The sequence below is a fragment of the Scleropages formosus genome, chromosome 5 (genome assembly GCF_900964775.1).
Source record: "Scleropages formosus chromosome 5, fSclFor1.1, whole genome shotgun sequence".
NCBI lineage: Eukaryota > Metazoa > Chordata > Actinopteri > Osteoglossiformes > Osteoglossidae > Scleropages > Scleropages formosus.
Genome location: NC_041810.1, coordinates 2,216,674 through 2,240,433, shown reverse-complemented (window position 1 = coordinate 2,240,433; position 23,760 = coordinate 2,216,674). Strand labels below are relative to the sequence as shown.

At 42.2% G+C, this 23,760-nt stretch overlaps 1 protein-coding gene across 5 annotated transcripts in view; it reads left to right on the top strand.

Annotated features, from left to right (window-relative positions):
* The window catches only part of LOC108926678 (USP6 N-terminal-like protein), a 62,121-nt gene extending 38,816 nt beyond the window's left edge, over window positions 1–23,305 (top strand). For 4 of the 5 annotated variants that reach the window (XM_018739531.2, XM_018739530.2, XM_018739528.2 and 1 more), the window contains 11 exons: window positions 519–558; window positions 1,179–1,259; window positions 5,892–5,999; window positions 6,830–6,939; window positions 10,200–10,248; window positions 11,640–11,760; window positions 12,907–13,001; window positions 14,225–14,290; window positions 14,707–14,806; window positions 16,329–16,481; window positions 19,641–23,305. In XM_018739531.2, the coding sequence (XP_018595047.1) occupies window positions 519–558; window positions 1,179–1,259; window positions 5,892–5,999; window positions 6,830–6,939; window positions 10,200–10,248; window positions 11,640–11,760; window positions 12,907–13,001; window positions 14,225–14,290; window positions 14,707–14,806; window positions 16,329–16,481; window positions 19,641–21,007 (2,290 nt within the window). In that variant the 3' untranslated portion in view covers window positions 21,008–23,305. Of the gene's footprint in view, window positions 1–128; window positions 559–1,178; window positions 1,260–5,891; window positions 6,000–6,829; window positions 6,940–10,199; window positions 10,249–11,639; window positions 11,761–12,906; window positions 13,002–14,224; window positions 14,291–14,706; window positions 14,807–16,328; window positions 16,482–19,640 lie in introns of all 5 variants that reach the window. The other variant, XM_018739532.2, reaches the window with a different exon arrangement.
* Window positions 23,306–23,760: the final 455 nt, after the last annotated feature.

Here is a 23,760-nt window from a genome sequence, read left to right as displayed (position 1 = left end):
CTCTGTGTCTAACCAGACCATGGGTTTGAAAACTGTGTGCATTTTTCCCTGCTCTTTTGGGATGAGAAGAGGTCGGATAAAAATGAAAGCGAGGGAACATCTTAATCTGTTATTTCCTTCTCGTGTAGCCACCGGGTCGCCAAAGTCAGTTCTGTGGAACCGGATCTGGGGGTCATTCGGGATCCGCTCATTCAACCGGCACATTGGATGATTGTTTCTCTCTAAGCTTCCAAAGTTGCGTCTCTTATCAGTATGATGGAGCGTGATGTCGGGATCAGGTAGTTAGATGGAGGCGCGCACTCCACATCTTCCCTGGGACATACATCCCTTTATACTGGCCTTCAGCGGTCAGTGGCGTTTCAGACCCCCAACAGAGAGAAAGCGGTTTGTACTTTGTGGAATATCTGACTGTCCTTGCCAACTGAAGACTGATGAATATTCATCTGTGTCTCTGAGCTTCCTGTCTTTGACAAGCAGTTATATAACCTATTGTGCTGTTGCTTCTTCTCCTCCGGCAGCGAGAACGAACTGCCGTCCTACGACTCCGTGGAGGAAAAGGTTAGCGTTGCTGGCTTCTCTCTCGAGTTCACCGTCAACTCCTGCATTTGCGCTTCCCGCTCTTGTTCTCTTTACTTCTGCTTCCTTTTCTGAGAATAACAAGCCGGATTGTACCTGTAATACACGGAAGCGTTACTTCACCAGAGTGAGCCGTGGTTTTCGCTGTTTGAGAGCTGTGTCAGAGAAAGGCCATTGTTAATGCAGGTCATCCTCGCATGTCTCCACTAATAGGGGTCGGGGGGTCCGGTAGTTTGTTTGACCGCTGCTTCCAATGTGTCGTATAGATAATTTTTTGGGGATTTGTGTATAATTTGTAATGTGTAAATAAAGTGAAGAATTATATGCTTTTTAAATTGTTTTAATTGTTATATTTTAACAGTTTGGGTTTTCTTTCCAAAAATTGAAATTACGCCATTAAGTCTAATGCTAGTAAATCACTTCAGATTGTGACATTTAGTTCTTCGTTTTAACCATTTTTACTCCGCCGTCTGGTCATTCGTGTCCGGATGAACTGCATGTTGTGTGACTGTGAATGCCATGTTGTTCGTGTTGTTTCAGTCTGACTTGATAACTCCGCCAGAATATAATTAAGACTTTGACCGGTTCTGTCCTGCCTCTAGCAAAAGCAACAGGAAGTGGAGAGAACGGCAAAGTGGCTGAAGATGCTGAAGAGCTGGGATAAATATAAGAACAGCGAGAAGGTGAGGGCACCGATGCTGGGCCTCGTGTGACGCCTTTCACTTCGGCACAAGGTTCAAGTTTCTGTATCCAGAGCAGACTATTAGTGGATCTAAGCAGAGCGTTACGAGTCCCTCAAAGCAGAACTTGTACATGTCATGATTAAATGTTGGTGTCGCGCCGAAGCTCATTCAGAGGGTCGTGTGAGAATCATCGCCGGAGAGCGAGATTATTGCACGGTGACATTGGTGTACGGAACGCAGTTACTGCTGCAGTGTCACCTGGCAACAGACCGAGATACTGGTCGGAAATGAATGATTGCACATAATTTTAGTGTACTTTAATTTTACGCTCCGTGTGTCTGTCTTTTAACTCTTGTCTCCCTTTATAGTGACAGGCTCCTCCTGTAACCGTCGAACCCCTACTGTATTTCCATTGAGAACTACTGATTTTTTTCTCCCAAATACTTGAGTTATGTCACTTTAAAATCTGTACTTAAAGTGTTTCTGCCCCTTAATACAATTTGCATACCCCTTACCTCATATAATAATATGTAAGCACGCTTGTATTTGTGTATAACTGTACTGAGCACTGTTGTCCCAAAAGGTTATGTCACTGTTTATGACCCATGTTTAGTGTTTCTCTTGTGTCATATACTTTTTTAAAGTTTTAAAAAAAAAAAAAGAAGAACCAAGTTTAATCGGGGGGGGGGAGAAAAAAGCGTTACCCGGAATTTAAGAGGATCTGTTTAATTACCATGTTACTAAAAGTAGGCAGGGAAAAATAACCAGTGCAGAGCTGCTGCAGGACTTTGATCTGTTTGGCCTCCAAATATAATGCCGTCTGTCTGTCTCTGTCTGTCTGAATAAGCTGTATAAGGAGGATTACATGAAAGATGATTTTTGAACACGAAGCCATCTGCATGAACACACTAAGGTCGACTGAGATCGTTTGTCTTCCTAGACAGAATGCTGCTGTTCTTCGGCGCAGTTAATATCTATACTCCTCCACAGAATGAACTTTTCTCTGTCAGAATTAGGCTCGTAACGCTTCCGACTTTGAAGCGGGTTGCCTTGGAGATGAATTGAATGGAAGGAGACGGTCTGTGGCCACGAGGCCGGCGGAATTGGACAGTCACGGAGAGTTGAACTGAGCCCCCCCCCCTGCATTCTTACCCCAATGAGCTTTTAATTTGATTGAAAGAGAGTTGAAGGTGTAATAAAAAAGTTTAATGTCTCACCATAAAAGCACAAATGTGTGTGCTCTGATCCGCTTTGCCGGATTATGTTTTTCTGCAGCAGTACGTTAAATATGGCTCTTTATTGGCTTGAAAATTTAGTATTCCGGCTCGCGTAATTCTGCTGAGGCTTCAGTGACTCCTCTTATGTTATTGAAGCCCCACTGATTTAGCTTTGAACCATAAAAGATGTTGCAGGTATCTCATTCGCACTATTTTTGATGCCTGAAAGACTTCTGAAAGTCAGTTTAATTTATTTTTTTTTGGTAACCTTTTCATGTCACTCTGTTTTTATCTGTCCTCATAACCTTCAGGTTTATTCCCCCCCCCCCCCCCCCCTTTCCCTGAGTAAGAAATGCGTCCTTGCATATCTGTCTTCACACCATATGTCTCCCAGAATTCCACTTCTCTGAAATAACCGCGGCCTCCACAGACGTCCTTCCACATGTTCTCCCTCACAGTTTCTTGTGAATTCAGGGGGTCCGATGGGCTCGTGTGGCATTGCTGCCCTTCACATCCTGCAGGGGAGTCTTGCGGCTGCTACCCGCCGTGGTTCCAAGCCCCGCTGCCCTATAATTAGAAAGCTGTCGTTGCCCTAGAAACGGCAAGGAAGCAGTGCGGTCCAGAAGCCTTCGTGTTTCTGAGGGCATTCCTTCATCAGATAAAGGGATAAAGGGAATTGGAGTTTAAACAGGGCAACCTGTTGCTGTTGCGAAGCTACTGCCTCTCATTGAAATAGCTTACTGAGGCATTATGGGAAATGTCCTTTATGGTTACAAGTGTTTGCATTTGGCATTCTGAACCGGGTGGGAAACCCTTTTTTTTCTTGAACATTTTTGTGGTTAGTGAACGACAGAAATGACCACATCTTTTTTTTTTTTTTATTTAAATTTCCCTAAATAAGCTCATTTCAGAACTCTAAAGATGTTCAAATATATACATAACATCTGAACTTTTTGCACACACGCACGCACACTGGCTGAAGCCGCTCGTCCTATACGGGGTCACGGGGAACCGGAGCCTAACCCAGCAACACAGGGCACAAGGCCAGAGGGGGAGGGGACACACCCAGGGTGGGACGCCAGTCCATCACAAGGCACCCCAAGCAGGACCCGAACCCCAGACCCACCAGAGAGCAGGACCCGGCCAAACCCGCTGCGCTCCCATACCCCCTCTGAATTTTTTCTGGATAATTTTTTTTTGGTTTTTTATTATGAAATTTTTACTGCATCAGTATTTCATGGAAAATGTGATTTTTTTTTTTTTTGGTAAATATTTTGGGAAAAATGGTTTAGTAAAGTCTTAAAATGACACACACTTATACTGTATATACATATAGAGAGAGAGAGAGCACAATAATTAGATTCACCAAAATTTAGTTGGTCCCGCATTTTTTCCAAAATGCCCACACATCCATTGTGGCCGTTGGTCAGCGGGCTTTCGACCGCTCTCAGCTAAGCCCTTCTAGTGACTGTACCACAACCCGACACATATGTGAGCTATCAATCCATCTCACGCTCTTAAACTCAGGAGCTGAGAGCCAATATGAACCATTAATTGATTTAACAGCATCAGAACAACTGATCTTTGCACAATGACTTTACCTCGAGTCTTAATCAATATGCACCAGCAATGTTTCCTTTTAGTACTGACATCTAATGAAAGATGGGAACCGCTGAAAAGCGCTGCTCTACCTAGACAAGACACGATCGATGCCCACCTGTGATCTGATTAAATCACGTTGGAGAAGAACCCAAATGGCAGGAACGCTCAATGGCAATAATATATATTTATATTCGGTGCAGATTGTTTACTTATTTACCCCAAATACTTGTGCAACGTGTTACTTTGTTGTTGATCGCTGATAACGAATATATGTAAACAGTTTAAGACAGCTGAATTAACCCACAGCCCTGCTCTGTTTGGGCACATTTTATTGCCAGCTAATGGTTGGATCTGGAACCAGAAGATGTAGAATTTTTGCAAATACCAGAGTGAAGAAAACATCCTTAAAAATTAAACATGAAAATGTTTGTCTTCAAAAATTTGTGGCTTGCATGATCAAACATGAGGGATCACCAAGTGACCAGAGATGGAGGAGCGCATCCCTCCTGCTGCGGTGTAGGGAGTGGTCGGGTCCTGTAAGTACCGTGGCGCAGCTCCTTTGACCGCCTTGTACACTGTAAGCGCAGCTGCGTACGTCCAGAGGAAGTTCTGGTTCCGCTTTGACGCACAGTTTCATGAATTTGCGCTGCAGGGACTTCTGCTCGGCAGGTCTCCACACACTTCTTCAGAGTGGTTTTCAGCCTGACCTTCAGAAAAAGGTTCTAATAATTTGTTTTTGGCCGCTTTTAATATTCCCCTAATGACCCATGGATTTTTTTTTTTTTCCCCCTAAGGATTTAATGCCTGTATTGATCACTTTCAGAACAATGCGTCTGCTCGTTGATAATCGGTGTCAGTTTCGGGTTTTTTTGAGCGTTATGCAGAATTCCCAGGATCCACTGGGGAAATGGTGGGGCTCTACATCAGCCAGACCGATTCAAATGCTAGCATGCTCTGTGATGATGGCGGTCAATATTAATGAGGTGGTTCTGTGTTTAGTGCGTGCTGGATGTGGCAACTCTGTGACGGTCAGCGTTATTAGTAGGACTCGGTGCCGGAGCACATTAGCCCAAATGAAAGGAAGACGAGGATGAGAGTGGGTATGGGAATAATTGGTTTCTCACAAGTTAAAATGAATAGAACATTAATTAATGTCAGTCTTGGTATTCATCAAATGAGGATTCATGATGCAGCAAAAAGTTTAAAATGAAGAGTGTCACCATCATTCTTGTATTACATAAGCTATAAACTCATACCAAAATCACCCAGCTTCTATACATATATTTATATTCATAGAGAGAGATCTCATTCTATTATGTATATAGATTTACGTTTACTCATTTAACAGACACTTTCCCCAAAGCGACGTACATCTCATAGAAAATACAATTTGTGCAATAGATGCACACAATGTATCCTTTATGTATTCTGCAGAAACCAGATGCAATATATATTATTATTATTACTGCTGTAATACCCTTAATCCAGGTACTTCTGTTGAACTGATATTTAAAACTACCCTGCTGTATAAATGGGTAGATTACTGCAAGTATCTTTCCGTCAGATGAATATAAACGTTTTTATAGCTGAGTCGACATGCTTCTCTTACAGGATGTGTAGAAATTTGAAGCTGCTAGCTGAGACATTCTGGAAGATGCAGGTCCAGACCACACACTGTGATCCTGGTGGTCCCTGCAGACCCACTAGCCTCCTTGTGGCAGCATCAGTGGTGTGAAACTAATGTGGGATTGTTCATACACTGTGGACCTCCATGTGTAAGGTGCTTCTGAGGGTCTTCCCACTTTGTCCTCAGCTGGTGAGAAGAATCTACAAGGGCATCCCCCTGCAGCTCCGGGGGGAGGTGTGGGGACTGCTGCTGGATGTGCCCAAGATGAAGGAAGAGAAGAAGGATTTCTATGAGGTGAGGTAGAGTTTAGCCTTGGGCGAAAGGTGGAGCTGTGTTAACGGTCTATTACCTTTTGCTGGTGGTGAGAGAGAACAAATCCCACCCCCTGCTCTAGGACCCTTGTTCAAGGTAATTACCCTGAGCTGATAGAGGGAAAATTGTCCCTCTCTATACAGGTAAATCACTGTCAGTAGGTTAAGACTAAGTTTCTCTGGAGGAAAGTGTCCGCAAATTGGACAGGAAAGCCACTTTAGTTGAAAGTGTCCCTTAAGCAAACATTTACGTTAATTCATTTAGCTGACACTTTTCTCCAGAGCAATTTACGCTGTTAAGCTACTTAGCAATTATTTACTTACTCATTTATACAGCTGGGTAATTTCACTGGAACATTTTATGGTAAGTACCTTGGTCATGGGTACGACAGCCTGCGGTGACATTCGAACCTACCAGCTGTCTAAGCGAGTCAAGGCAATAATAATGTGACACATAGCTGTTACTGTTTTGTTGCTGCCTGCTTTACAGTGCTCATGCAAACATTATATTCAAATTACACCAATAATAATTCTGCAGTCACACATATATAAAAAGAGAGTTTTATGGTCCATCCAAAAAAAAAAAAATGAATAGGAAATTTATTTGCTTTATTGTGAAGTTCCTTTTTCATTGCTCCTGATTTTTAAAAAAAAATCACAATAAGTGACATTACTGATATTGCTGTTTAATAATTAACTCGAAACTAAATAATAAATAAATGAATAGATATTCTGTATGCAACTTTTCAAACCTTTATGAGTGATTATTTTAAGCATTACAAGTTTTTTTTTTTTGCTTTTTCTTGTTGATAGAACCTGAAGCTCAGGGCAAGAGGGCTGTCGCCAGATATCCGTCAGATTGACCTCGATGTGAATCGCACTTATCGGGACCATATCATGTTCATGCACCGCTATGATGTCAAGTAAGTATTGTGCTAATGTCATGTTTTTACTTCTGAACCAATTTGATTGTCTTCCCCTCCTTACGAAGTAGATTTGTTCCTGAAAAATCCTTTGTAAGGTGAATTCTCATAAATCAGAGGCATAATTACCGCCAGCTTCAATAAAAATTAAAATCTGAGCCCCAACAGTGATACCCATTTATGCTAAAATATCCCTAAATCCCATTTAAATGGACAGAGTACTTCAATAGTTAATATTAGTTATCATAACACAGCGTAACAAGGCGGTTTCCCTGCTGTATACTCTGTATACTCTGTTACAGCGTATGCCTGTGTACCTGCACTCGTTCAACTCTTTCGTAGCTGTTACGTACCGTACACTTAGCTAACGCTCGCCAACGAAACATAAAAACATACGATACTCAGTATTTATGTATTACTTCAACCTTTAATGCAGTAAACGTGAAACACGACGGTAAAGACAAAAGACAGCAAAGGAAACGATGCAACTGAATTGACGCTCTCCAATCGTGAGACGGTTCGGACGGTCCGGGCGGGACCGCGATCGCTGAGATTATAACGGGTGAAAGTATCAAACAAGGGCCGATGGAGGTTGCGAACTTGGCGCAGAATGAGCCAAACTATAATTGTGAAGAAGACCACGTGGTGGCTGTAGTCTCCCGGCAAAAATCCATCCAGGCCATCCAAACCATCCAAAATCGGTCCTCGTAAATGCGAAGAAACGCCCCGTAAACAGGAGGAGAGGTATTAAATGGAACTCCTCGTGAAGCCGAGTTCTCGTTCCCCCGATGAGCACATCTCGGGGGATGAGCGTACTACGGTAACATTGCCAGCGTAACTGAAATAATTTTTTACCGCATGAAAGCGAGAGACGGCCCTGTCTGCTGAGTGTGTCACAGCCAGTTTTGTGTGTGTTCTTTTGTCAGTTCGTAAGTTACTTCCGACTGGTGTCGCCCGAATAAACATTTTTCACGTTTAAATAAAGAGGCCGATTTATGTCGCTTGTCACCTGCTGTTTTTGCGGTGCTTTAAACTCGATGTATTTGCATCCCGGTATGAGCCCAAAGGGACAGTTAAAAAGTTTATTTTCCTGCCAGAGTTCATCGAATATCAGCATTAAACGCGACATCATTTTGACAGATTTCGAAGAGCCTCGTCTTTTATGCGGCTGTTTATGCCGCAAATGGTCGTTTCTATTTTGAGCAAGATGCCGTTTCATGAGGTTTTACATGCGCTTTGGAACCGTGAGGGAAGCGCATTCTATTTCAGCCACCGAGTTACGTGACATTTCCATAAATGGAAGAGAAACGCCGTTCCAGAGGAAAAGTGTCCTCATCGAAACTAAGTCACTGCGCTGCAGAAGTGTGTTTGCTGCTGCCTTCAGCACTGAAACATCTGCGTGTGATTCCCCTTCTGATGCTGTGCATTCTGGCCCCATGGTGTCTTCTACATTACATATTTACATTTATTGATTTAGAAGACACTTTTCTCCAAAGCAACTTCCAACAAACTCTATGTAGTGTTATCAGCCCAAACACCTGTCATTCACACACTATGGGTGAATCTGAACAGCACTTTCCTCCAGGTGCTCTGGTTTCCTCCCACAGACTCTGAGAGGAAACCCACACGGACACAGGGAGTACATGCAAACTCTGTACAGATTGAGCAGGGATTGAACCCACATCCCCTTGCACCACGCAGGTAGTGTGAGATAGCAGTAGTACTCGCTGTGCCACCGTGCTGCCCGATTCTGACAGATAGTGTTTTTCTTCATTTCTTCAAGTCCCAATGACTTTCCCCCGTTTTCTTTTTTCTGTACAATTGATGCGGATAGATATCTGACATTTTTGTGATCTTGTTGGCCTTAGTGCTCTGCTTCCCATAAGGTACTCTTATCGACCGTTAATCGTGAAAGTCCTGATCCGTTCCTGAAAACCAAACAAATACTGAAAAACCGGATAACGAGATGTCTAATTCCATTGTTGTTAATGGGAAAAATTACAGTTTGTTCCAAGCCCATTGCAACTTCACCCAAAAATCACCCTGAACAATCCCTAATATCATAAGGAAAAATTATTGTAACACAAATTCCATTTTTACGTTTTTACTTTTTTCTCAGACTGTTCCCAGAATATAATTATAAAAATGTTTTTTTTATTGTTTTAAATAGTTTCCATGTCCGGAAAGCTTTTTTTGAATTGCTGGCATGTTTTTTAGTAGCAAATATGGGCCTTTATATAACAGGTTCCTCACCATTCTCCATCTCGAGAGTTTTTTTTTTTCCCTTCGTTTTAAATAGAGGTGAGAAAGTGAATTTTCTTTTTTTATTTTGTTTTATTTTTATCTTCATTTTTCTTCTACTCTAGCAATAAGTGCGGAAATTAGATAAAGATTGTTACAGTGGCTATTTTTTTTCTTCTTGCCCCCCTCACTGCTACTGTCAGAATCCCCCACAAAGCACATTTTGAGGCTGTTGGGTAACTGTGAGTTAGAAATTTCATTTAAAAAGCATCTTATATGTAAAATACACACACACACACACATTGACTGGAGCTAACCCGGCAACACAGGGCGTAAGGCCGGAGGGGGAGGGGACACACCCAGGACGGGACGCCACTCTGTCATAAGGCACCCCAAGCGGGACTTGAACCCCAGACCCACCGGAGAGCAGAACCCAGTCAAACCCGCTGTGTCACCGCACCCCTCGTATGTAAAATAATTAACAAAAAATAATGATACCAAAAATAAACTTACCATGATAGTGCGCTACAGACAGCTTTGAGGAAGACAAAGGCTGTATGTCACATTTGAATGAATGAATAATAAGAAAACTAAAGCACAGTATGTCACTGTATCACACAGTCACCTTGCACAATTTTTTTTTGTGATCTCAGTTTAACGTTCCGGATCAAATATCGTGGCCCGAACCACATGTGGCAGACCCGTAAATAACAGTTTGGGCCGAGCAGCAATTAGTGGTGTCCATAATTTCAGACCGGATACGCAAAAAACTGAACATAGGAGGATGGTGTTCTTTGCCCTTGAGGTTATTCTGAATTGTTGTATATAAATTGCGTGCAGCAGACGGTAATCTGCTATAACTGTGTGTGTGTGTGTGTGTGTGTGTGTGTGTGTGTGTGTGTGTGTGTGTGTGTGTGTGTGTGTGTGAGAGAGAGAGAGAGCGTGTGAGAGGGAGTAAAGTGAGTTGGTTATACGGTCAGAACTGAGCGATGACAGTGACTGGTGTCATTCATTTCCAGACAGCAGGCTCTGTTCCACGTGCTCACGGCTTACTCCATGTACAACACGGTAAGGCATGTCCTCATTTTTCCACCAGCAATTCACACTGCATTCCCGCTACATGTTTTTGACAGTGAAATCTCCAGCTGCCTATTTATAATTAATTTATTGCAGCAAAATGGTCACTTTATGAAAGATGATGAAATTGGCTGCTACCGGCTCTGCGTGTGTGTCTTGCTCGTGTCTCTCCGTTTGTTGGATTGTTCAGTACATTTTTCGTGTGTGTCGGTTAGATAGAGCCAGTTCTTTCCGGAATGTATAGTATACGGGGTCTTCATGCTACAAAAAGTCAAAGTATAAATTTTTGTCAATACAAACATTTTTCTTTTCAATTATTATTTGTATTTTCTTCATTTGTTTTGAACAATTTGTTATGCAGCAAGCATCTCTGTTTCCTCAGCCACCCATTATTTGACCGTTAGTTAAATAGAACTAAAAATTTTGAGATCGGATTAATTCACGTCACTTCCACGGTGTTAACAGCTCTTGTCTGGTGTTTCTCTGTGTCGGTGATCAATAACAAGATGAGCAACATTGCGCATGTTTATGGGTGAAATTAAAACGGGCATTTAAATAAGAATTTGCAGAATACCTATTTAATTGTGTCATTTTAAATTTGTTTTAATTTAAATGTAGCTTAAAATTAATAATTTTGAGTCTTAATGTGAATGTGTTATCTAATATAGTTACATCTAAGAAGTTTATAGAACCTGTCGAATGACTCCCTGTGATTTCAGGAGTCTCTGGAATACCGCAACCCTGTATAAGACAAGTTGATAATGAAAATTAGATAAATAAGTAAAATTTTAATGAACTGTAGATTCGTCTGAGGTTTTTGCTAAACTTAACCCACAAATAAACTGATGGACAACTATGTTATGTTTCTACTGACTATAAGGTAGTAGTTGGATTTACGAACAAATTGAGTCACAAACTGACTTCCTATCCCGATTGTGTTTGTAAGCTGAGGACCGGTGGTCCTTTCTTTATGGAAATTTGAGGAAATTAATAGACTAGCTAAGGACAGACGTACCTTAAACACAGTATTAAAACTTCAAAGAGAAATCGTGCTTTCCCCCAAGTGTCTCTCTTTTGTTGGAGTAACTTTAAACCACTATAATTTCAGTCAGAAAGGCTTTTATCAAATTATTTGTGCTGTGTGCAGCAGATGTTTAAAAAAGTAAAAAATAAAATTTTTATGGAGCTCTGTGGGAGGCTGGCAGCCTGCAGCGGAGTCTTTTTTATCCAGCGTCTGGTTTGTGGTCGGGGGGTGACGGGACCAGCTGCCATGAATCTGAGGGGCTGAGGTGGGCGGGTGGGTGCATGAGTGTGAGCTTCCGGGGGGAGCATGTGCGGATTTGATACTGTGTGTGTGTGTGTGTGTGTGTGTCTCCATGCAGGAGGTGGGCTACTGCCAGGGCATGAGCCAGATCACCGCTTTGCTGCTCATCTATATGAACGAGGAGGACGCTTTCTGGGCCCTGGTCAAGCTGCTCTCTGGGCAGAAACACGCCATGCACGGTACACACAACCGCAAAGCCAGTGCTGTTCACATGACCAGTATGCCAAACAACAAAATGAAATGCATCATGCACTGTACAAATGACCACAGTGCTATTATAAATAGAGCTGTACAACACTAATTACAGGTTAAAAAATTGCACCGATACACAGACACTGTATTGTGGGAGGAAAAATGATGCTGAAATGCTGTAAATATGAATACGCTGCTGTTACCAGTGTTTGAGTTACAAGTTTTTGAAGACACATTTTTAAAGCGTTTTATTTCTCTGCTTTTAGTTGCCCTCCCTTGTCCATTTTGTAAAATTTGTGTCTGTTGCCGAGTGAAATTGACCTCCGTTTCCGTGCCTAGCTCATAGTTGGCAATGAAATGCACTCAGAATAGAAGCATGGAATCAGAATGGTTCGGTTCAGTTCCACAGTGTTTACTGCCCCAACCAGGTGTTTGTCGTCAATATCGAGTGAGGAACATTGCATACGTTTATGGGATATCGCAGTCATCAGCATTTAAGAGGAGTTTGCGTGCGAAGACTATTTTTTTTAGAGCCATTTTCATTTAATTTTAATTTTAACGTACATCAAAGTGTAGAGGAATCCCATCGTCTTGCATATGTTGAAGACGGATAAATAGCAGATAAATAACCCACGTAAAAGAATGGTAGGTACATAAGCACAGTGAATTTCACACTGGAGAGTTGAGTGAACTGAAGTGGTACAAGCTGTACCGAAATGGCGTAGATGAAATGTTACTAACATTTTAATTGTGTAGATAATATTTGAAAGTAGCTAGAAGCTGATTAACATTGGACAAGATGTTTCAAGTATGATCATTGTGGTAATCGATTTTTCTCAGTCACGGAGAACTGCTTATAGCTTTACCTTTTTTAGTAAAGTGAGGGACACCTATATTACTAAGCTTTTATTCATGGTCAATTAGTGGTAAAAGTGACTTTGGATATATGAGCAAATCAAATTAAGAACACACTTGTGGTCCTAATTGTGCAAGTTGAGGAGCCGGTGCCCACGCTATAACTATAGACATGTTGTGAACAGATCATACATTTGTCTTTAGTTACTAGTATTAACTGCTATGTTTAAATGCCCCAGAAGTGTGGTCATTTGAAGGTTTCAGTCTTTGCTCCACAGGTTTCTTTGTTCCTGGCTTCCCAAAACTCCTAAGGTTCCAGGAGCACCACGACCGCATCCTGAAGAAGCTGTTGCCCAAACTCAAACAGCATCTGGTGAGAGGCACAAAACAATCACAGGACCAAATTTATTATGGTTATAATGTAGCTGTCATACCAAATCATATTATAATTTAGAAATAATTTAGACAACAATGAAAAAAATATGTTTCTAAAATATTATTTTGCTATTTAAAATGAGCATTTCTTTGTTTTATTGGTTATCCATCAGTGCTTAACATTTTTACTTTTCAAATTAAACCTGAACAAAATACATTTTTTGTTTCATAACTGAACAAATAAAGGCAACATATTAACATACAAGTATATGCAATTCATATCCAAAGTTTAGCTTGCTTTAACATGATTGAAAAACATTGTTTTATTGCATTATTCTTATTAGCTGTATTAAAAATAACCTGAAATCTACTAGTGTATCATTTCCTTCCTTGTTTGATTGTTCACTTTAATGTGATTTGAATCATGTGACACATTCTATCAAAATCCCTATTAATGCTGAGTAATTAAGAGCTTAGATTCAAAACCAGAGTACCTGCTGGGACACAGCCCCTGCTAGAAACTAAACCCATTAAACTGAAAAAGCATTCACCACTCAACTGTACTCTTTATCGTCGTGAAACTCCCTACCAAAGTGCTTCTTTATTTTGCTTTCTTAGTGATTTACTTGCTCTTGTTGCTTTGTGGTCTGGTGATCTACTGTAAATAATGACATTTTGTTTCTTCAGCACCTACACAGGTTGGTCAAATTTATATTGTCAGCTGCGGTATGTGAGCACACATGGGATTAGAGATTAAAACTGGCTTTGACAAATGGCTTTGGACACAAGTGTTGCTTTCTGCTGCCATCATTTCCTAAAGTGGTGAGGATCATCATGGCTGGAGAACTTTTGAGATCTTGAACCAAAAGTGGCAGTGAAATGCAGGAGTAAGAGGTCAAAAGTTTCGACTGAAACCTCTGAAGTAGTCTACAGGGGTCTTTGGTCGACTCATTGTGATTTTTTCAGGGTGTTCCAGGAGACCCTTGGAGGTGATGGTTTCAGCCATGATTGAGAAATAAAGGAGGGCTTTGGATAAGAGATGTTAAAGCACAGTGGCAAGGGATCAAAACGAAAGGGACACGGGCTTGCAATGTTAACGCAGAAGTTCTGGCCTTTGAGGTGGTCTGATATTCATCTAAGTCATCATAATACTCTAATAATATATAATATCTATATTTATCATTCTAATATATGTCAAACAAATGCCAATTTTTCCCTCAGGACAACCAGGAAGTATTCACCAGCCTGTACACCATGAAGTGGTTTTTCCAGTGTTTCCTCGACAGGGTGAGTGATCTTCAGCTGGTCCCTCATGCGATGGTGGTCATTGGATTTCTGCTTTCTATGGAAATCGTGTTATTGAACCACACATCTTGTAGTACCTTTAGCTTGAGTACTCTATATGCTGACAGAGAGGTCCTTATTGCATGTGTAAAAATTTCGCTTGTGAGCAACAGGTGACGTAGTGGTTAGAGCATAGAACTTGAAGGACTAAATTCCACCTCCTGCTGTAGAACCTTTCAATAAAGGACTTTCCTGAATAGCTTGAGTTAAAATCACCCTGTTGTATAAATGGGTAGATCACTTTAAGTAGGTTAACACTGTAAATTGCTTTGGAGAAAAGATAAATGAATAAATATATATGTATGTAACTTTAACAGAGGAAATGCAACAGCTTGATATCTCATGCCTATGGCTTACAGACCCCATTCACCTTGACGCTAAGGATTTGGGACATTTACATCCTGGAGGGAGAGCGAGTTCTCACAGCCATGTCCTATACTGTCCTTAAGCTCCACAAAAGTAAGGTCCTTCTTTCTCCTCAAGCATCATCAGTGTAAGATCTTTTGTTGTTTTCAAGGTCCACTGAAGTTATGTGGTAAACTCTCCCCAGACTCAAAAGTGAAGTCACCTAGAGTTCATAAACTCAACACAGAATTCTGTTATCATCCTCAGTGACCATTAAATTAGGTTCTCTGACTCTTTGGAGCCAGCAATCCAAGCTGCAGTTCATGAGATCCCTACAACCCTGAAGACCTTCTAGGCCCATGAGTCCTCCTGTAGAACTGCAGGCCAAATTAAACAAGTTGCCTTCTGCATGACCGGTACCAAACTGTTCAGCTGCAGTCATCAGCTCCCCACACTCCCCACACACTCATTTCAGTCAACAGAGAAAGGCGACGGTTGAACTCCATCACCATAGCAGCGTCGCACCAGCAGTGTGGTCTCATGGGTGGTTGAGGGCTGCATACTTTGCACTGCAAAGACTTGGGTCAAGTTTCATGGACACCCAGAGCATCCCATTTGGAAGCTTGCTTTCACAGTGGTCAAGAATGTCTGGCTTTCTTGTGCTCATTTTATTTTTAGCACTAGTTATTTATTCTGCATCATTTGTGATCAGAGCAGATAGGCAGGTTTTGCTTCTCTGTTTCTGTATCACTTTATTGTGTTTCCTTCCTTCTGAAAGTCTCCACCTCCCTATGTCATCTGTGGACTTTGGCTTGGTTAATAAGTAATTTTTGCACAACTGTTATACATGCCACTACACTGGGTCATCTTACAAACAAAATTTGGACCGAAGGTCTGTTTGCAGCTCAGTTTGGTTGCAGATCTAACCACTAAGTCACAGTCGATAAAAGCTTAAAACGAATGCCCCTTGATTTATTCATCGTCTAGGTTTTGTAAAAAACCGCAGGTAAAGCTATAATAAATAAAAAATGTATCTAATGGTTGTGTAAAAGTCTTGAGTATAGCTATTTATTAACTTTATTAGCTACATTAAAATTGGAACTAATTCAAAATGATGGAAAATAAAAAAAAAAAAAAAAATGGTCTCCACAAACCCCTACTGAATGCAGATTATTGATTCATCCCATACACACGTGCACTGTTTCTCATCTTGTTACTGCTCACCGACACTCAGGAGCACAAGCCGCCAGCTGTAAACATTGTGGAAGTGAGTTGAGTTGCTAAAGTCCTGCATTACTATTCTGTCTGGGTGCTCTTTACTACTAATGACTGTTTGCGAAACTGCAGGCGAGAAAAGCACCGCAAGACATTTTTCAATATAGATAAGTGAAGAAAATGCTGTTAAAAATAATAAGTGACCCTAAGAATGTTTCTACATGTAAAAATTTCCCACGTGAATGTTTCAAACATGATGACCCAGTATACTTAAAGTGTCTTGGCTCCCTTCATATGTCTGTTCTCCCATCTATGGCTTTTTTGTCATCTTCCTCTTTGGGTGCTTTTCCTTTCACTTTTTCTGTTCTCTGTCCGTGTCTGTCCTTGTCCAACCGCTCCACATTGTGGTCGGATTGTGTAGAGCACCTGATGAAGCTGTCCATGGAGGAGCTGGTGGAGTTCCTGCAGGTCACCCTTTCCAAGGACTTCTTTTTCGACGATGACTTCGTGATCGAACAGCTGCAGAACTCCATGTCGGAGCTGAGGCGGTCCAAACTGGAGCTGCCCCCACCAGGTACTGCATGCTTCAGCCAAATCTGGACGGCGAACCTCCACTCACCCCGTTACTCAGTTTCCCAGTTCCTGTTTTGTCACTTATTTAGTCAATAATAAAGTCAGTCGGTCTAGATTTTCATCTAAACGGCATTTGAAAATTATGCCAAGAGACTGAATGAGAGAGTGAGAGCCGCAGTGCATTGTGGGAACTGTGTACCCACGCTCTCAGTTATGTTGTGGCTTTTTAGTCTTGTTTCCATACTTGCGTGTTTCTTTGCGTCTTCCGTTTGCACCACTTTTAATATTAGAATTATTAATTTATTAAATGTGGCATATAGCCTTCGTGTTCCTCACGTCAGTCCTTGCACACTGTCACAATGTTTATTAAATCGTTATTTTTTCAGATTTATATAATTCCATTATTTGTTTTATTTTTTAAGTTACACACCTTTTCGTATTGACATTAGTAATCATTTAGGGTTATTGTGGGGTGAGCATGGGATGACCTTGAAACAAACTGGAATTATTTCCTCTTAAATGGAATAGGAAATTTCATTGTCTAGTGTTTCGATATTCAGTCCTTTTTCAGGAGAAATAAGGATGCAGTGTCAGGATAACTGTATTTCTTAAACTGAATTAGGCCCATATATTGCAGCTGGAAGAAGTAACTTGCACAGTAAGACCTGTGAGGCATGCAGAATCCATTTCTAGTTTTGTTGTTCTAAGATTGCTCTGAGTTTATGGTTCTCCTAACCATTTATGCTTCATCTCACTACCAGGGTTAGGGAGGTAGGTGGCCGTCTGGCCTAGACTCATACAATTGATGTAGTGAGTGACTGCAGATTTACACCAGTCTGCAGTTTTTGTTTTCATCTCCTATGTTGTCACCTGGCCACTTCAACACCGTAAAGTATAATGATTATGACAATTTTTTCTTACATTTATAGAAGTGTCTGTCAGCTTATTCAGCGCATTCTTTTGTCAGTTTTATTTTGGTTTTATTTTAGAACTTTTAGTGTTTTTTTTTTTTTTTTTTTGAATATATAATATTAATAGCATGCGCAGTATGTGTTGGTATATGTAATGACTTGTCAGTTTCTTTATGTGTAGCAAAATTTTTATTTTTTTTTTACTTTTTTTTTTATTTTATTGTACTGTATAGGTCTCCCTTTAGTGTCTGGGCATGAGCTTACTTTTCTGTGGTATCCCTGGACTGTTGCATAGGATTGAAACTTATGGTGAAAACTATCTTGACAGTCAGGAAATTATTGTTGTTCTTATTTTTTATTTAGCTGACACCTTTATCTACTGTCATGTTTAATGTTAAGTTTGTAACCTACATAAGGGAAATGATCTCTGCTAGTCCAGGGATGCATCTTATTTGACCTGTCAAAGAATAAAAAAACAACAACAATTTATCCGAAGACATTGGCGCACATATTCTCAAACGCACTCGCTTTGGTTGTGTCCTTCAAAACTCAACAGAGACCCTCCTTTGCTGCAATGAGGTCTACGAAATGTCAGGCCAGTCATTGGAACCCAGTAAGATACACGTGTACAGTAAAATACACCCTGTGTGGAAGTGTCACGCGGTGATGCTGTTAAACTTCTTTTTCACTCTGTCTCTTGTTCCCTGCTTGGCCAACCCTCTCAACCAGTCTACAAAACAGTGGGTGGAGCTCAGATCCACTCCTACAACACTAACCGGTGGGCAAATGTCAGAAGTATTCCCTTCATGCTCATTTGTTTCTTCGTCTGCTTGTCCGTCCACTCGACTGACAGTCTCCACCACAGGGCTTCTTTGTCTCCCCTGTCTAAAGTTCTGTCCTTTTTCTTCGAAAGCGACGTGCCACAACCTGTCGAACTCGGATCACCTGCCTGCTGAGAAATTTGCAATTCAGGGAACAGGGCTGTTTAGGGTTAATTGCTTCACTGTTTGGAAACAATCGGGAATGGTTTCCACATGACGTTTGTTTCTGTTTTTGGGCATCTAAAATAAAGGAAAGGTAAAGGAAAGATGGAAATGGCAAGGCTTCAAATGTGTAGAGCTTCTTCTTTGTTCTCCTTGTCATATTTTCATAGTGATCGTACTCCCATTCCTTCCAGTTTGTGGATGTTCATCACTGAATGTAATCATTGGATATACTGTGTGTCTTGCCAGTTTTGTGGTCAGTGTTGAATGTTGACCTGCTTTGAAACAGGTTTATTAGGAAATGCTGAAATGGCTTAAGGTCACTATATCTGCTATGGGTGCAGTTCCTAGAGCTTGTTCATGGGTTTTCTTGGAGAAGATTCTATATATCAGTCAAACTATTGCCCGTCTACTGTATATGCTTCTTAATTGTTCCATTAGAAGAGATTAACACAGTCGTAAAGTCACAATATATAAATGTGTTATATAAATATATGCTATAGAAAGATTCACAATTTGTATTTATATAACTGGCCTATAGCTGGCAACAAAACATACAAAACCATGTCTGGTGTTCCTGACTATTGGTGATAAGGAACAACATGAATGTTGCTGATGGGATGAATCGATCAACAGCATTAAGTAGCAGTTTCTGAAGGACACGTTTTCAGTCATTCTAGATTCATTTTGTCTTAGTGTCGCGTGATTTAAGTTCAGTTAAAAATAAAAGGCCTGTAAAGTACACACACACATTTTCTGAACCGCTTGTCCCAGACGGGGTCGCGGGGAACCGGAGCCTACCCGGCAACACAGGGCGTAAGGCCGGAGGGGACACACCCAGGACGGGACGCCAGTCTGTCGCAAGGCACCCCAAGCGGGACTCGAACCCCAGACCCACCAGAGAGCAGGACCCGGTCCAACCCACTGCGCCACTGCGCCACCGCGCCCCCTACGCCTGCAGAGTATTGCTTTAAATATAGCTATATCTGAGACTTTTACAGAAATAAATGGGGGGAGGTCAGTACCATGTAGTCTTTATTGATTTGGTGGATAGTGGTAGAAGTGACTTTGGATTTATGAGCAAAATGAGTTCTGAAACAGGTCCCAGTAGTGTTTGTAAGGTGAGGATTACAGTGTACTTTGAAAGTTTTCCTCTTGAGCGTTGTGGTTAGATGCAAACTATTATTGCATTTTATTTTGAGCACAATAGTTGAAGTAGACTTTAAGAGCTTTATTGAAATGTTCATTCTTATCTCTCCTGGACAGCTAAGGAGGAGGAGTTTCCCAAGAAGTTACTGGGGCAACTCCCTCCAGAGCCCCTGGCCGCCACTAACCACATAGTCAACGGGCAGAGCCTTAGCAACCAGTCAGCAGCCACAAACTTGCCGAAGATGGATGTAGACCGAAGGGTTGACCCAGGGGAAGTGTCTGAACGTCCAAGGGATGGTAAAGCCAGCAGCCGGGCATCAAGACATTCCATTGAGCGCTTTACAAAGCCAGACAGGGTAGAAAAGAAGGAGTCTTTCTCTCAGCCTTCAATGGAGGAAGAGCCCAAAAGGCAGCCAGTCCATGTCACCCCCATGCTCCCCACCAAGCCGTACAGCCACGCAGTAGCCAACCACAACTCCAACGCCACTTCCAACACACACAAGGACATGGGTCCCCGCTGGGTGAAACCTTCTGAGGTCAAGCTGGCAGAAGCCAGCAAAGGCCAAGGGATTCCCCATGCTCAGTTCAGATTGCCAGTACCCTCGTCAATGCCTGCGTCGTTGCCCTCGCTATCCAGTGTGGAAGGGTCTGATCAGTACCAACGTCAGCCTGGGTCTCGAACCCACGGCTTTGTACCAGGGTCCAACCGGGGCTCCAACGCCTCTCAATACGACAACGTGCAGGAGACGGACCTGGAGGTCCTCGAGGTGCTGGAGTTGGAACAGCCTCCCACTCAGAGACTCCGCGATGGGGGACAGGCCAGCGCTTGGGTCGCAAAGCAGGGCAGTCCGACTCGGGCATCCGACAGCACCAGAACCGGGCCACGGTTCCAGAAACACGGACCAGCGGTTGATGGTCAGAACCTGCGAACCCCAGGAAAAGTCCCACCCAATTTCTTCCCTGCAGCATACCATGGGGCTCCTCATCAGCTGGAGGATCGGCAGTACAAAGCACCATTGGAGAGCCTCGTTGGCACTGCCTCGGTAGAACAACCATATGGAAACATGCTGCATCTTCCCACCCGACTCTCCCCCATCAGAGACTCTGAGAATCCTACCGGCTACCCGAGACAGCCCACCAGGCTGATCGGTGCATCCTCACACCTATCCCGGGATCGCCAACAGGAGTATCAGGGGACAGCAACACACTCACCACAATATAGGCCACAGTGGCGGCAGGGTGGCGGCAGGGAGCCGTTGGGTCGTGCCGCTGATGGCCGTCGTCCACCCGGGGGCTTTCCCCGATCCCCCAGCTTTCACAAGGCGCAGATGTCACCTGTTTCAGAGTTCAGCTGTCCACCCCCACAAGATGCCCAGCTGCGACCCAGGAAACACTACCAAGGACAGCAGCCCCTCGTATTTGGAGGACCGCACTACAGTCACGATCAGGATCAGTTTCCAGTGAAAGAGTCTATGCTGCTTTGAGAACTGTGAACAAGACGATAAACTGCGTCAGGATCGTCTGAGTACAGGAAAACAGTGTATGGATACTGCTGTAGGTTTTTGTGTTTGTTTATGGCACTGGTCCTAAATAATGACATTCTAGAAGGTCTCTTATGGAGACACAGTTTCTTCGCTATAAAAAGTAAACTAAATGGTTTGTTTATTGTTGTTAAATCTTTAACAGCGCTGTTCATTTTATACTGTTGAATGAAATGTACAGTAAGATGAGTTTTGGTGACAATCTGAACTCTTTAAAAAGGTTCATTCTACATATATATATATAGAATATATAGAATAGGGGTTTTTGCCCCATAAAGAGAGAAATTTTAGAAAGATTGTATATAAATATATTTTATTTTTTTATTGGATTCCATCCAAATGTCTAATTTAGAAGTTAGTTTATTTTATATGAGAATATCATATTTTCAGATAAGTGGAAATAAAATTACTATAATGTAGCGCATTAGTTTCAAATATTGTCACTATTTCTCAGCGGCTTCAGTGGCAAGGCACCAGCATACCGTTATAAATTAGTGTAAATGTGTTTCAGATATTGAAAGTTTAAAGAGACTGTTTTTCCAGGTAATTAGTTATAATTAGTTCTAATATGTTTCTGTCGTCCACAGGAATCAGCAATGTGTCCCCTGAGGGTGGTTGTCTGCCAGTTTTCGTTTTACAGGATGTCTTTGTTTGTGTGTGTGTGTGAAACAAAGTTATTTCATTTAATCTGAAGTGCAGTTTATGGTGTGACACAGACATTAGGAATATTACAGAATGAACACATGTAGAAAAAAAAAAAAGGTGCTAAAAACCAATGCTCTGGCTCACTACCCATCTCTTCTGCACCTCTGTATGAGAAATATTTCTTAATGCAAAGTTTACTGCTGCTCATCCTGTAACATCATTAAGGGCATCATATCCTGTGTCTTAAAGCTGAAAAGGTAATTTCAGAAAAATTGCAGTACAGATTCCTTACTTTCAAGTTGATGAAAAGCTCCCACCACCGAAGCAGCAAAATATAGTTATCAAGCTTTTACCGTCCCATTCCTTAACCGCTCCAGCGACACATTCATAGCATTATCTGGGAACTAGCAGTAAAGAACATAGCTATAGTTTAAGACACTACATTTATTTGACCCGTCCGCCTTACGGGACGGCATTCCGTGTCCTCTTTTATCTTAGCTTTCATTTATATATACAGTACTTTCGGATCACGGGACAGTTTCTGTGCTTTAAAGGTCTCTCCCTGTGTGAATTCAGATTTTGTGAGGTTCGTTAAACACAAATATGTGAAAGTTTACGTATGGGAGTCTGGTCCAGGGCGATCCCTGTTTTGCACCCTATGCTTCCAGGATAGACTCTGGACCGCCGTACCCCTGCTTTGACGAGCAGTGATGATGAATGGATGGATGGTTACAGCCCACTGGCTGAAGTCTGTTATAGAGGTGTCTACATGTTCTTTGCGGGGCAAAAACGTGCTGGTGTACTGTTCCCTTTCTTTACGTACGTTATGGCACAAGCATTTGCTACTCGCTGTGTCCCGCTGGCTTTTTCTCAGCCATCGCGTTGTTCGTATCGTTTCCAAATGACCCGTCGTTCAGTTTCGGGGAGCGCGATGTAAAATTCCAAGATGTACCCGAGCCGGCCCTGCATTTTACAGTACTTCCACCACGAGTGTTGTCGCCCAGCCTTTACACTTTGTTCTTACTCATGTGTTCGGTCAGCTGTGTGTGGAGGCTACTCCGGCCAAGTGCCTTGATCAAGGGTACAACTGTGGAGCTCCTTGGGAGCTTTCAATCTGCAACGGTTAAGGTACTCACTATACGCCTTGTACCTTAGCATTATGCCACCGTCATCTTAATTCTGGAGAAGTTCCTGTCCACTTGTCCACCGGCAGATCTGCTCTGTCCTCTTGCAGTATGGCTGAAAGATGTTGTGCAGCACCTCTGCTGCTTTTGGACTCAATATGAATGTACGTCCTACGTCATTCCGGCTACCGCAGTCGTCGTCAGGTCGACACTTTCATTCGGAAGCCAGAATGAAAGAGAGCTCTGCCGCTGCTTCTCTGTGTGGTTTGAGTTTACGATGCCCCTGCACCCCGGCGTGCTGAACCCCACAGCTCTGACAACGTCACCCTTGGCGTGCATTTTTTTTTTTTTTTTTTTTTTTTTTTTTGTTTTTTGGTTGTCTGTTTGTTCTACAAACGATGCCCGTTTTTGGTCAACACTGGAGATCAGCACAAGAGGAAGACCAATAAATATTAAAGTATGATTAAAATTACCGCTGTGTGTGTGAGCCATGTTTTGTGTACCGGTGTACAAAAGAAAGGAAAGTTTGTTTGGGACGTGCGAGAGGATGTGGGTTCGATGCTCACTGTCTGTGTTGAGTTTGCATGTTCTCCCTGTGTCTGCGTGGGTTTCTTCCAGGTGCCCTGGTTTCCTCCCACACTCCAAAGACATGCCGTTCAGGTTCCCCATAGTGTGTGAGTGACAGAGAGAGTGTCTCCCACTGACGTATGGATGAGTGACCCAGTGTAAGTAGTGTATCTAGCAGTGTAAATCACCTTGGTGAATACGGTGTGTGGGCTGGTAACACTACATAGAGTTCACTGGAAATCACTCTGGAGGAAAGTGTAAACATTATAAATTTTGATCTGAGTACAATAAATATTTCTGCAATGGACTGATGTCCCAGCCAGGGTGAACCCCTCCTAGCCTACTACCCAGATTCTGGGA